Genomic DNA, 14,241 nt, shown 5'->3' with positions numbered 1-14,241 from the left:
GCACTATGTGTTTCTTAGAGATAGCACAATATGAGTTGCACAAAGCAGTGCTAGCAATTGCATTGACGTAGAGAGAAACCTCATTTGTGACTTTAGAAAGTCTGCTACCTCCTGAAACCCTTGGGGAGGATGGAGGGGGGAGGAAGGCAAACCAACCAACAACCCTCCCCCAGAACTAAACATAAATCTAGGCATCATTATTATTACCATTTAAGCTTGTGTAGTTACACTAGGTCTTGAGCTTAGAAGAGCAGACTGGAAAATCTCTTAGTTCTACCACTGCTTAGTGAAATGATTCTCTCTGTGACCTTGAGCAAGTTGTTGTATTTCTCTGCCTGATTTTACCCACCTTTAGATGATGCACATAGGTTTTATTTCAACAGGATGCTGTCAGACTTGACTGCTACTTGTAAAGCTCTTTGGGCTTCTTGGATGAAAGGTATTGTGGTGACATAGTGGCAAGCTGCTTAGAAATCTACTGGATAAGCAAAAGAGCAAATCATTCACAATAAGTATAATTATTCAATGATTTGAGCTTCCTAATCTACTTCCACAGTCTTAGCAAGCAGATTGTGATTTCTTCCATTTTATATAATGAGAAGAGTTTTTTTTCACTTCTTACTATATAGATTGATTGCAAATATTCAAAATTCAAGCTGTGTTGCTCATTTGCAATCAGTTGGATGAGTAACATTATTTCTACTCACGATTGGAAGAATGCCCAGTGACTTGTGTGTGCATATCGTAACGTTTGTTTTCTCAAGACACTCATCTGTATGACTTTGAAGCTGGCTACCTTTGGAGAGCAGTAAAAATCAACAGAGGACCACTGAAAACACTGAGCACAAAAGTAGGACAAGGCGACATTAATGTGTGTAATGGGACCTTGCAGATTAAACTTTCATCTGCGTGGATCAGGTCCACTATGGTTTTAGCTGTCTGTTCCTCACACTGTGAGTAAAACCAGTGAACTGAATTCTGGGCCTAATACCATGTAGAAGGGGGGCAGTAGCCTGGCTATTGTAACTCGTGAATTCTGGACCTAGTATCATGTAGAAGGGGGGCAGTAGCCTGGCTATTGTAACTCGTGAATTCTGGACCTAATATCATGTAGAAGGGGGGCAGTAGCCTGGCTATTGTAACTCATGAATTCTGGACCTAATATCATGTAGAAGGGGGGCAGTAGCCTGGCTTTCTGGAAAGCTGGCTTTGTTGAAATTTAAGGTTTTTGACCTTCTCCTGGATTCATCTCTTCAGTCCTGTCTAGCTGACAAAGCTTTGGCAAACACAACCTTAGAGATGCTCACTTAGAGGGTACTATGTAAGCAGCAATGGTGCTGTAATAATCTCACATTGTAAAGGGAATGATCTCTTATAAAAACGCTGGTTGGTATTAAAAATTCACAGCAGCGCACTCCACTCCCCATTATAGGTAATTACAGAGGATTTTAAATATCTGATGCTAGCTGGCAGCGTACAATACCCTGTCAGCAGCAGGCACTGATTTGTAATTTAATTATCATGAGACATCCACCTGTTCTTTTGTCAAATGAAGAGTAGCATTTCCGTGCAAGCATGCTTTCCCCTCCAGAAATCTGAATTAACCCTTAGAGAAAAATCTGGTTTCTAGGGAATGGGATCATTTCAAGGACATTGGCATGCCCCCTTGAGGACAATCGTGGAGAGGAATGAGCCGTTTCTGCGGGACAGTCTCGATCCTGGTTTGATTCTTCCAGCCTTACCATTGGCTTTTTGCTACATCAAGCTGTTTTGGTTCCCAGCTGAAAATATTTCAGCGAAGAGATAACTATGAGAGGAAAGACGTATGAAACCCAATGAGTTTGGAGCTAAGAACAGGGCAAAATACATAACAGGATTGACCCAGAAATGCTCTAGGCTCATACTTTGTAAAGATTAAGAAGGCTGGGCTTGGGATCAGAGACACATAAAGGCATATGGATGTTACGGTGTGCTCCAAACCCCCCTTCCCCCATCTCCATCAGCAGAGGTTTGAATAGGGACAGGAAAACGGTGCCGGGGTGGAGGTCCCTCAAAGGTACTTACCAGTGGGGGAGGTCTGCTGGGCTTGGGAGCTATGATTAGGTGGGGTGCTTCGTGCCCGTTGTACCTTGGCCTTGGACTCATTGTCTAGAAACACATTAAATAGAGTGACCAGAAGGCGGTTAGGGCTCTTGCTCTCATATTCCACTCTCACCTTCATCTTGCTTGCTACCTGGCTTCTCCCCAGACCTGCCTGCCCTGGGGTCCTGCTCCCTGCCTGCCGTGAGCCTGGGGCTTTCTTGCACTGCTCAGACAGTGCCGCTGGCCGAGCTTCCCTCGTGGCAGCCGTGTCTATGGGCACTTTGATTCTGGCAGGTCCTTTTCCTTTGGATTGTGCCACGCTATCCACACACTGGATTACAAACTGCAGTACTGGAGCCTGCCACCGAAGAGAGATCTAGGGTCTGTCGACAAATTCCTGCTCCGTACTCAGGAGTACAACCTGCCGTTCCCTTCGGCTTTCCCCAGGCCCTGCCTTGCCTCTGATTTGGTGACTGGGGTAAAGCTGTTTCGTGGCTTAGCCTTTTCCATTTTCTGAATTCTCTAAATGGTACTAAAGTTGCCCAGGAGCATCTTGGTAGAATTCTCTGCTGAAGAGACCCTGTAAATAATTTAATAAGTTTCATACATAATTTGAGGTAGGGTCTGGGGGGGAAATAACTATATTTTTGTAATACCCACCTTGCTAATTTAACCCAAATCAAACCAGTGGAAAAGAAGAAATATGCTCTATGAACTTTCCACTTTATGGCACATGAACATGAATGTTATTGAACTTTTTAGGGGGGTGTGCAGTAATCAGATAAAATGATTCATTTTAATTGTAAAGCATCAGATTTCATGGAAGAGTCTGCCCATGGAGATGCACTGAAGTGCTCTGGCTTTTGGGACCTGAGGGCTCAAAGTGAGACACATTCCTCTGAGCCTTGACTTTCATTTATGCAGGAGCTGCACTGGTGATGGGGAAAGGACATACTGATGGACACAATGAGATGTTCTCTCATGCCACTTTACAATGTTTCTTGTGCTGTAAAGCTGCATGAGTGATCTGGCCCAAACTCACTGTTGGCTCCTGCCACTACTATCCCATCTCTTTGGAAAGCTGTCACCGGACATTTTCATTTTTACCATTTCCAGGGGAGATGAATTATTCTGGCATTCTGTGGTTATTTCTCCAAATCATGTTTTAGCAAATGACTCACTTTAAAGAGAGTGTCTCTGAGTAGTTGTCTCTTTTGAAAGAGTACTCACTGGATTCAAACAATAATTGATTGCTTGGGGCTTAAACGATCTGTGTGCCAAGGCTCTAATGTGACGTTGGTTGGAGTAACATCTATTAGACCGATGGCTTCTTGCCCAAACAATACTTGTCTGGTGCCAGTCATTTCATAGATTCATTAATTTTGTTATTTGAAGAGTGATCATGGGATGGGCTGCAGGCATATCCCAGAGAAGAAGAGCAGAATAAGTCATGGCTCATGGGTGTTCTGAAAATAGCTGGCAACAGCTGAGCCATTTCCATACATGAGAGTGAAGTCAGGAGTTAACTGGGATGATTTCTTCTGGAGAAGCACCCCAGAGCTGAGTGGTCAAAGTGAATTCCTGCAGCAGAGCGGTCTGCTTCAAAATGTCCTTGTGAGCACACCTAAACTTAAGGCTTCTTATACCTGGCCTTCCAGATAAGTCTTAGTCTTTGATTTTGCTCATCCCAATGTTTTAGGATATAGCTGTCAGCTGAAAATGACATCTACAATGGCACTAGCTGTCCCTCTTATTGCCAAAGACTTAGGACACTTTCTGCCCCTGCCAGACACGGGCAGTTTCAGACAGCTCCAGACATATCCAGTGGCCCCACCACAAGAGACAGCCTGGCCCATCAGGCAAGGAAAGGTTCCTTTATAGACAGAATTATAGCTACAACCCAAATACGGTGATTTATTTTTATCTTTAGTGTTACCAGCCTTATTCTGCATCTCGGACAAGTTTCTCACCTCTTCTTTCTTACGTTGCCTCTCTGTGGAGCATCTGATGCTCTAATTAGTCTTCAGAGCAAGGGGAAAACTTCACTGGAATAGCAATTTTTCACCTGCCTGTGGCTCTGTGTGTGTGATCTCCATCATGAGAATACACGGTACTGAATGGGAAATGACTAACAGTTTACACAGGGAGACTACAGAAGTGGGGATGTGCAATGTGACCTGGTGTTATGGCTCAGCCAGTCGACATGTCTGGTTCCTTTCAGCGTCAGCCTTGGACGTTATGTCATCTCAGATGTCTACCCCATGGTGAACATATTGTCCATCAGTGTGATGTGCCACATTTTCTATCTTTAATGAAATGTTCAAAAGGGGAAAAAAAGCGAGAGGGAGGGATATTTTCTCTAGAATACGTTAGGAAACCTGAGGATTACTTTGTCTAAGGTCTGGTACTTTATCTGTTATCCTGTATTTACATTACCACATGTGCATTGCCTACTCAAAACTTATTTGCTCTTCCACGACACTTTTTCTCTAGAAATATCGTTATCAAGATGAGGATGCTCCACATGATCATACTTTGCCTCGATTAACCCACGAAGTGAGAGGCCCAGAGCTTGTTCACGTGTCAGAGAAGAACTTGTCTCAAATAGAGAATGTCCATGGATACGTCTTACAGTCGCACATTTCTCCTTTGAAGGTAGGACTGATACTCTCTGTGACTGTGGTCCTGCTAAGCCAAGAAAACGCGTAGCATGGTACGCTTGGCTATCTTGTTTTGCAGTACGATCGGAAACGCTGCTTTTTGAAAGGTGTATTTGGAGAGTGATTGTCCTGTGATGGATTTTAAAGGCTCAATGTCATGTAGAAGGTGGTGGTCTACTTGTCAAAGCTTGATGTTGAGTTTTGGGCTTCTTAGCTATTATGTGATATTTTTGCCTGAGGAAAAATCATTCCTAGCAAATGAGCCTGGTTTTCTGTACACTGAGAAAGGAACAATGCAAGTTATTAGCCTCAATAGCATGGTGATTTTTTGAATGGCAAACTTGCCTTCCTGATTGTCCTTCTTCAGAAACCGATAACAAGCTACTGTAAGTGGATGGAATCCTAGATTTTGCATATCACAAAAAGCTATGGCAAAGCCTTAAGTTATGCCTGAAATGGGAGCTCATTTGTGACTATTCAGATCTGTACTGCTCAAGCACTTGCTATTTGCTACAGGTTTTGCTGCAACTCAGAGTGATGCAGAGGCATGTCTCTGTTAAGTGAGGCAGCTATTTACAAAATAGAGAAGAAATTTCTGTATGTCTCTGATGTCCCCTGCTATATCTTTCTGGGCAGAATATGGTTATCTTCATGGTGAACCTGTATATAAACCAGAATGAAATCCATTCCTGAAAGTTACATTTGCTCTTCAGTAAGGCTGCAACAGTTTAAAGACGTTCCTAAAAGCTCTCTAATGAAAGGAATACAGGGGAGTGATATGTATGATGGTTTTCATATTTTATTCTCTACTAGGCTTGAGAAGGGGACAAAAAGAAGACCAGTTTTCACTAGCAGTGGTGATGTTCTGGGTAATAGTTTTATTCCTTCAGCTAACAAAGCAGCAAACAAGGCAGATGGGGTTTGCTCTTTCTGGTGCTCAAAGCCTGTGAAATGGACATCGGTTGCCTAGCAGAGCAATTGCAGCATGGTTGCAAGTGAAAGGAAATGTTTACTGTTTAAGATTGATGTGAATGCAGCTGCTGTTCATTGAGCCTTCATGGAATAGCCATGTGAATTAATCTTTGTCCCCTGCTCTTGTTCTTGCGTGTAGTTTAAATGTTGTTTCTCTCCTCATGTTTTAGCAGCTTTCAGGGTTGTTTGCCTAACTTCTAGTGCAGAAGCCAACAGTATCCAGCAGTGATGTATCTTCTCATGCTGAAGTAGATCAATTTACTTATTTGAAATGATTGCCTCCGTGTGGCCTCTGTGTAACCTCAGGGGACAATCAGAGACAAAGCACTTTCTTGCCTGAAAGGGAAACAGGAAAGGGAAGCATTCCTCTTGGGTGCCTTGAGTTTTAAGATTATAGTGGTGCTTTTTATTCATGGAAGCTGAAATTAGGCATTTTTCTTCACATTTGGAGACTTTCAAGTAAGGCAGCATGATCCAGGCTGATAATGTAGCAATGATGACAAAAAGCTTATTGTGAAGGGAGGTGAAGGGTATCCCCAGGCATTTACAGTGCCTTTAAATCAACTCCTAGTCTAATTTGATCTTGCTGCTGTTTTCTGAAGTGATGTGAGGAGAGGGGGTATATAATGGTGGGTTTTTTCTAGGAAATCAGAGTCTTCTCAAGTTTTCTCTTCAGCCTGAGAATTTCTGTCATTGTCTGTCCCTTTCCCTTCTTACCTTCAGATTCACAGTGTCTCATCCCTGCCACTTAATGGTGTCTTGTGCCTGCCACTTAATCTAAATTTAGTAACTTGTCTCTTCAGATGGTTTTGAAGTTCCTTTTTCCTTTGTCCTGCAGTCTATGTCCTGTCTTTTAACCTTCAGTAGAGAACTACTGGCTGGAGTAAACCTTCTGCTGTAACCAATGGCATTGTGGTACCCTTCTTGTCTGAGATATCTTCTTTGAATTCAGATTTTTTTCTAGGAATTTACTGAAAGTACCATTTAGACATTTTTTCCCTCAGTGATATTTCACAGAGTTGAGAAATGTCATTCCAAAAATCTAATCAGAATTGGTTGTTGTCTTAACTTATAGAGTTAAATTATAGACTTGAATTGCAGACTTTCCATCCCATAGCCTGATATCATTGAAGTATTCCACCCCTCTCTTAGCTCTGCAGTGTAGACATGGCTGCACTGAATAATGGCCGCATCTGAGGCATGCTGCCTCTCAGCCCAAAGCTTGCCCTCCTAGGGAAATGTGAAACACTCTTCTTTAAAGATTGCTTGGATAAACGTGCCTGCAATTGAAATTTGCTGTTGCCTTGTGTGAGAGGTGGAGCTGCTAGAATCCTGCTGCCAGGACGTGTAACAAATGCTGAGGTCCAAATACAGCCTGTCAGCTGCTTAGGAATGAGACAACACTGGCAATTGCAGTGGGATAAAGCTGTCAGAAAACTCCACTGAGAGCTCTTTGCACTGGAAAAGTTGACTTGCTCTGCCCCAGTTTTCTGAATGCAGGTCAGAACGTTTGGTGCAAAGGGAAAATGTGTGTAAATGAAAGTCACAATTCAGCCTGTGCTGACAGAGGGATGCCATCACCTCCCGTGTGTCAGTAGGCTGTCTGACCAGCCACCAGCCAGCAGGCACGTTGTGTGAGCAGGGGTGGCTGGCTGACTGAGTGGGGATCAGTCACGGCTTGACTGCATTTCACTGATGATTGTCACAGAGAGGTCTGCAGCATCACAGCATGCATTGCAAAGAATTTTTGAGGCAGTCTTTTGTGTTTAGTGTCTGACAAATGCCCTGATGACAGAATGATTTGCCCAATATTGTTATGTTTGAAATAGTATCATAAAAGAAAAAAAAAGAGAGAGAGAGCATAAAAATAATCTAGTTAAGATGCCTTGGAACCAAAGTGGTGTCCCAAGGTCAAGCCACACATTCATCTTACATCATTTTTCCTAAGTGACTGGAATCTGGCTGGAGAAAGTAATTTGTTGTCTTACATTTGTGTGCATTTGGGAAGAAATCTGCAAAGGACATGCAATCAGAAAACTGTCCCTCAGGGTGGCTGGTCCCATCCCTCACAACTGACCAGTACCCACAGCCTTATCTGGAAGCCCTAAGTGTTGTACCTTGTTGGTACAGGTAGACTGCTTGTTGCCCTTGTCCTGCCTATGCTCCAAGTTTCCAGTGAATATCTGAATCTAGAGACAGCTTGACAGCTTGAGCACAGACTTGCATCATTACAGTTATAAGTTTTATGGATGAGGAACCATCAGAGAAGCCATGGACCTGTCTATAAATCTGCATGGTAATATATGCAGGTAAAACATTCTGGGGATTCTTGAAGGAATTCCTAACACTAATTTTTTTTAACACTTGTGATTCCAGATGCTTGCTGTGGTCCATGTTGTGTAAAACAGCTGCATCTTAAACTTTATATCAAGTTGTGCTGTACAAATTGTGAAGGCACTCAGATGTAATTTCACATTCCAGACTATGTGGTTTGATGTACTTCATATTTGATATGTCTCTCAAGTACCTAAAATCTGGCGTGCACTAACAGGGTCACTTCCTTTCAGAAGATAATAGTGAGCAAGAACAGTTGTCCTGTGTCATAGGTTTGAGCAGACAGAAGCTCCTTTACCCCTCCCCAAAGGAGTAAAAGCAAAATTCTTCACACAGGATTGGAAATATTTGGAAATTCAGATGGAAATACCATTCACAACTATATACAACAGTACAAAATGCACAAAATCATATTCAGCCTCAGCCCAGTTCCCTCCAACCTGTCTTTACCAGAACCTAACTAGTCCAGAACCTTTGCAAACCTCCATCAGGCCAAAACCCCAGTACCTCCCTGCCCCCCCCTCCACCAACCAGGCCCTAGCTACACAGCACAAATTAGCCAGGCTGCTCAAGGCCAAAAGCCTCGACTTGCCCAAGAAAATACCAGAGAGATAAGAGCTCGGCATGCTGAGAAGAGAGCAGAGAGAGGAAAAGGGCAGAACAGATAGAAATGCCCATTTACAAAGGGGTTGCAGGATCACCTTCTCTGTGCCCAGGAGCAAAGTGTACCCACGAAGAGGAAAGTAGGAAAGAATACTAGGAGACCTGCCTGGATGAACAAGGAGCTCCTGGGCATGCTGGCACACAAAAAGAAACTCTACGGGGAGTGGAGGAAAGGAGAGCTGGAATGGGGGGCATGTAAGGAAGCTGCCTGAGCAGCTTGGGAAGTTTCCTAAAAGATACAGTTTCCATTATAAAATTATAAATGCTCTTTGCGACTTATGGAGGTGATGAAATTGTGGTTCATTAAGCTATTAAAGGAGAAAGTAATGAAGCGGTAGTTTAAAACACACTTATTGCACTTTCCCTCTTCTGCCGCTAGATGGTGCAGCAAGCTCACAAGCCTGCGATCTGCATCGCTGGAGCTTCACTGACCCGCTCTGAAGTTTTTCTGACAAAGTGCTAATTCAGTGAAAACTCTTTGTTGTAAATCAGGTGCCTTCTGCATCTGAGTACAACACATCCATACCTGAAATTCAGACAAACAATTCCTATCTCTAGATTCCATCTTTGTCTCTTAGGAACAGTGTTCATTAAATGAACAACTCTGGCTTCTAAATGAACATTGTCAGTGATGTTAGATGTTTAATTTATTAAAGTATATTCCATTTCCTTTAGATAAGCTTAAGACTGAGAATCCATGTAAGGATATTGCACCTGCTTGTTTGCCTGAGCATTCTATGAGCGTCAGGCTATTCCATCTCCATTTCCTGAATTAATGTAAGGTTTGAGTATAAGCATCAATGACAGTTGTGCACAAACAAGCAGCCACGTAAGTTACTGTTGTTATATTAGCCTAAGATATTTTTAAACAAGGAAGTTCAGAAAACTCTTAAAAGGAGAGTTGGTCTCCCTTTCTAGAAGGGAAGCAGCTGCTCTGGATATTCCTTCTCTTCCTATCCATTCTGGGTGCTGTCCTGCAGCTCTGCAGGATTGCTGAGATCTTACAGACAGTCAGGATTTGATGGAATGACATTTCAGCAGAGAGAAGGTAAAACCACCTCTACATGGAGCAAATGGGCAACTCATTTGCTTAGTGGTCTGCAAAATGGAAGTCATATCTGATTTGTGCCCATTGGTGTTCAGAGGATTTGCTTCTCACACTACCACAGCAAGCTGATTCCACTTGTTGGTTTTCCTTGCTGAAGGGAAATGCTCGTGCTTTACCTATGACTTGAGATTCTCTGCACCTACTGGGGAAAAGATGTTTTGTTTCTGCTCTTTTTCTATCCTAGTTCCCACCCTGACTCTGTAGAGTCTGACATCCTTATTATCCACCTGGTGCAGGAAGCTCATTACTGTGAAGGTGCCTACAATCTGGCACACTTCCTTTGCTATCTTTAATGGAACGGCTTTTTCATCATCTCTCCTTGGCCAAGCGTGAGTCAGAGCAAATCTACAGTGGTTGCTGTGCTTTTCTGTCAAATTCACAAGGATGAGGAAGGAGGCTCTGAAGATGAACATGCATGATTAATTAATCTGTGAAAAATGCCTTAGCCTGAGCTTCCTGGAAACTGCCATAAAGAGTAATTTCTTACATCTAAAAATTTAGATTAGGTAAAAGCTACTTATTGCATGAATTAACATTGGCTTCAATAAATACAGACATCTAAAGACTATTTGAATAATTAAGGTCAAAACATTCCATATTGATTTTCAGAGGGTTGATTTTTGTTTTCTTTGCCAAATGAAACATTTCCATTTCTCAATTCAAAAAGTTTTGAGACTATCTTTGTTTGTTTGCTGTTGCATTCTGTATAAAATACTACGGCACTACTCACAGGTGGGGTGAAAACAGCAAACATCAAGGCTCCCATGATGTTGCAGTGTATCAAGTGGGCAGTAGTGTGACTGGAGATGTTGCTCCATAGAGCTGCAAAGCAACATTAGAAAATAGACTCAACGTGCCTGTGCAGCTGGAAAGTCCTCTGCTCCTGCCCTTGTAAATACCTCTAGCTAACAGAGAACCAGACACATGCAGGAGAAGCTGGTTGCTCTAGCTTTCAGCATTACCATGCCTGATGCTCCTTCATAAATACAGTTCATAGTGCTTTTGAGAGGGATCATCTAACTGTGATAAGAAATTCCATTTATTTTTCCCAGAGCTGCTGAACATTCTCAATTCCTATTACCAGGGAAGAAGCCAATGTTAGAGGTGAAGTTCTGATAGGGAAGAGAACAAGATAAGGCTAAATTTGGTTTAATTTCTGTTGTTCAGGTGTGACAAACAATTAAGGCTGTGCCACAGCACAGGCTGCTCTCCCAGAGCAAAGATGCTGCATTTCAGAGGCTCTTAAGAGCTGTGGAAAGGCTGTGAGAGGCTGGTGCTTTGTTATGTGTCAGGAACAGAAGTCTGAAGTTTTCTCTTGCAGTTACAAAATTAATTGGGGTTATATAAAGGACATATTAATGTATGCATGGATATATGAGCGAGCCATCTAAAATTTAATCTCACATTCTTTTCTTTGCTTACACTGACTGCATTTTATAACTATAGCTAATCTGCATGAAGTAGTTTTTAGCCCCAGGGTGGCTCAGCCCAGTAGCAACGATCTTACAATAGCACTTTTGATCTCTGCCCTGGTAGCTTCCTAGCTTTTGTGTTTTGAGGTTCTCATTTCTTTTGTATGTATTTTCTTTTTCTTGCCCCTGCTCCTTTTTGATATGCAGTTATTGGCAAAGTCCCATCCTGCAGTCTGTATCTGGTAGTGAACGCCTCTGAATATTCAGGAGGTTGGTTCATTAAGATACAACACTTGTTACATGTTTAATCATGTACTGCTTTTCTCTTATCTCTTACTGTAAGAGCAGATAAGCAGACATCATAGATCTGTATCTGTGCTCCATGGTTTTTAATGGTGTTAAAAAGAGACAAAGGAAGCACACACAAATGTGCCCGTGCCCGTTCTTGCCCTTGGAGAAGTGGCAAAAGTAAATCTGGAGTTTTATTTCATTTTGTTATGGTTCAGGATGAAACAAGCAGCTTATAGATTAGTATTCTGAATATTCTGCATTTCGGTTTCATGTGGGCAGGAGTGCTTCCCATTTCTGCAGTCCTTGTCTTACTTCAAAGGAAGTCCTGAAATGGTGCAAGATTTGAATATTGAAAACTGAAGAATAGTTACTAATGAAGAACAGGTTTTGGGTTTTGCTGTCATAGCAAAGTTTGTGCTCCTGATTTCTTTGCCTCGGGTTTCTGATTGATGGCTTTCCACATTATTTATATTGTTGCAGTCTGTATCTTGTTATCTTCCTAGCTTCTCAGAGAATTAAAGAGCAGGCAAGTAAAATTGCTTCTGTCAGTGGGTGATGTAACTGTAGAAACCTCAGCAATTTAAGGTAAATCTTAGGCATTGCAATCCTTTATTTTTGTTTTCTTGTTGTTGCAAAACAAATGATGGCCTCTGACAGAAGCCAGTCGAATTGTGGCAGCATCTGCTAGCCCAGTGTAAGTTGTTAGATTTGTCTGAAGAACGAAGAAAGGCGTTTTCAAAGGAACTTTAAACTGTTTTCAGGCTATGGACTCTGTTCACTTTATTGGGGTCTCCCAGGTATTGAAAGGCTTTTCAAAGGTTAATCTGAATTGCAGTTTCAGGAGACTTTGTCTATTCTTAATCTGCTTGGTGCTTTATCCATTAGTGTTAATTAGCTGCTTTATGGTGCTGTGGTTTTTTCTTGTTTTTCAGATAATAGATTTTTCCTAAGGATAGTCCTGTTCTGAGTCTTCTTTTTTTTTTGGGGGGGGGGGGGGGGGGGGGGGGGGCGAATAAAAGACTGATATATTGCAAATATTTCTGGCCACGTCTCTGCTATAATCAAGGAAAATGAGGCATTATAGGAAGCCCGTTTTCCCCTTGTCTTTTTGTAACGTTTCCATAGCACTACTTACTCCCTGCATCCCTGTAATTCATTGAGCTGCTTTTTCCCTTGATGTATTGGCCACATGAACTATTCACACAATATAGAATAAACAGGGAGAGATGTACTGCTATAAAGGTGAGGGCTTTACCCAGCTGAAATAAAGAAACATATCAAGTATACCCATGGAATCTCTGCTAAATGCTACAAGCAATATTTGTCACCTCTCTTTAGTTCCTTTTTTTTGAGCCTAGGAGTCCAAGAGTATCAGTACATTTGCAAGGTATCTGTAATGATGTTTGGCATCTTTCCGAAGGGTTTTGTGACCTGCCGATGAAAAGTGCAATAAAGCATCTTGGTGTTATTAGTCAGGCCGTAACAGGAGGGATTTTTCTGGGAGATGTCAGACAGGTTTAGCACCATTTTTTTCCCTAAGCTCGGCAGCTGAAATGCCCTTCTGTCAGACTTCAGCTACGTGTGACACTTGGGAATGTACTCCACATTTTAAATGAAGCATTAAACTCACATAATACCTTTTCACTGAGGAATATCTTGATAATTCACTCACTCAGTAGAAATAGGCATTCATACATCCAAGGGTGTTCTGGCTCTTGTCAGTATTAGGTGCAGAAGAAAGTGCAAAGCAGGAGTTTTCAGCTACTGAGGCTGTGGATGGGTGCAGCCTCCAGAATGAAGAGGACAAAATCTGTTTAGTCAGACCTTATGGCAGAGTATCTTGGCAGACTAAGAAGTGCTTTGGTTTCTTGCTGGGTTTGGTTTTGGTTTGTTTGGGGGTTTGTTTGTTTTGGTTTGGTTTGTTTTCCAAGTGCTTCCTTTTTAAGCTCTTGTTTCCTGTGGATTTCATTTCACCTTGCTCCAGTGGACTGTAGAGCTTTAAAAAAAAACACAGCAGAATTTTGTCATTTGAAAGAAAAAAAATCTTTCTGAACTGGACATTGCTTTCCAACTCTTCTCAAGAGTTTATTCCCAATGAGTCTTAGAGACTGTAGTTGAGTAACATGTTGGGAGCACCAGATAACTGACACTTCTCGGGAAGACTCTTGTTGCTGTTTGGATTCCTGCAGCATGTCTGTTTCAGTGGATTGTGTTTGTTTTCTAATCATCTTTTAAAGACAATATTGCTACTGACGCTTGTGCCGTTGGGAGAAACAGCAAAAATAGTCAGACTTGATGTTTCAGGTGACTTTTTAAGTTCTAGACTCTTCACTAACTTGATTTCCCACATTCTTATTGCTGTCTTTTCCCATCCTATGATGTTGTTCATCTGCCACTGTATTCTGCCCTGGTGAGACCCCAGCTGGACACCGAGGTTCAGCTCTGGGGCCCCCAATGTGAGAAGGACATGGAACTGTCAGAACAGGTCCAGAAGAGGGCCACAAAGTTCATCAAGGGGATGGAGTACCTCTCTTATTTAGAAAGGATGAGAGGCCTGGGGTTGTTCAACCTGGAGAAGAGATGGCTCAGAGGAACCTTTCAGTACTTAACGGGGGGGGGTCTGTAAAATGATGAGGACAGTCTTCTTAGCATGTGTTTGGTATCGGGTCAGGGGTTTGGGGAGGGTTGTTTTTTTGTGTGGGTGACTCCTTTTTGTTTT

At 42.3% G+C, this 14,241-nt stretch overlaps 1 protein-coding gene across 2 annotated transcripts in view; it reads left to right on the top strand.

The window, feature by feature from the left end:
- The window catches only part of DLG2 (discs large MAGUK scaffold protein 2), a 1,098,948-nt gene that overhangs the window by 505,795 nt on the left and 578,912 nt on the right, over positions 1–14,241 (top strand). For both annotated transcript variants that reach the window (XM_054164548.1, XM_054164550.1), the window contains one exon: positions 4,576–4,737. In XM_054164548.1, coding sequence (XP_054020523.1) covers positions 4,576–4,737 — 162 coding nt within the window. The remainder of the gene's footprint in view (positions 1–4,575; positions 4,738–14,241) is intronic.

The sequence above is a fragment of the Dryobates pubescens genome, chromosome 10, assembly GCF_014839835.1.
Source record: "Dryobates pubescens isolate bDryPub1 chromosome 10, bDryPub1.pri, whole genome shotgun sequence".
Taxonomy (NCBI): domain Eukaryota; kingdom Metazoa; phylum Chordata; class Aves; order Piciformes; family Picidae; genus Dryobates; species Dryobates pubescens.
This window is presented reverse-complemented; position numbering and strand designations above follow the sequence as displayed.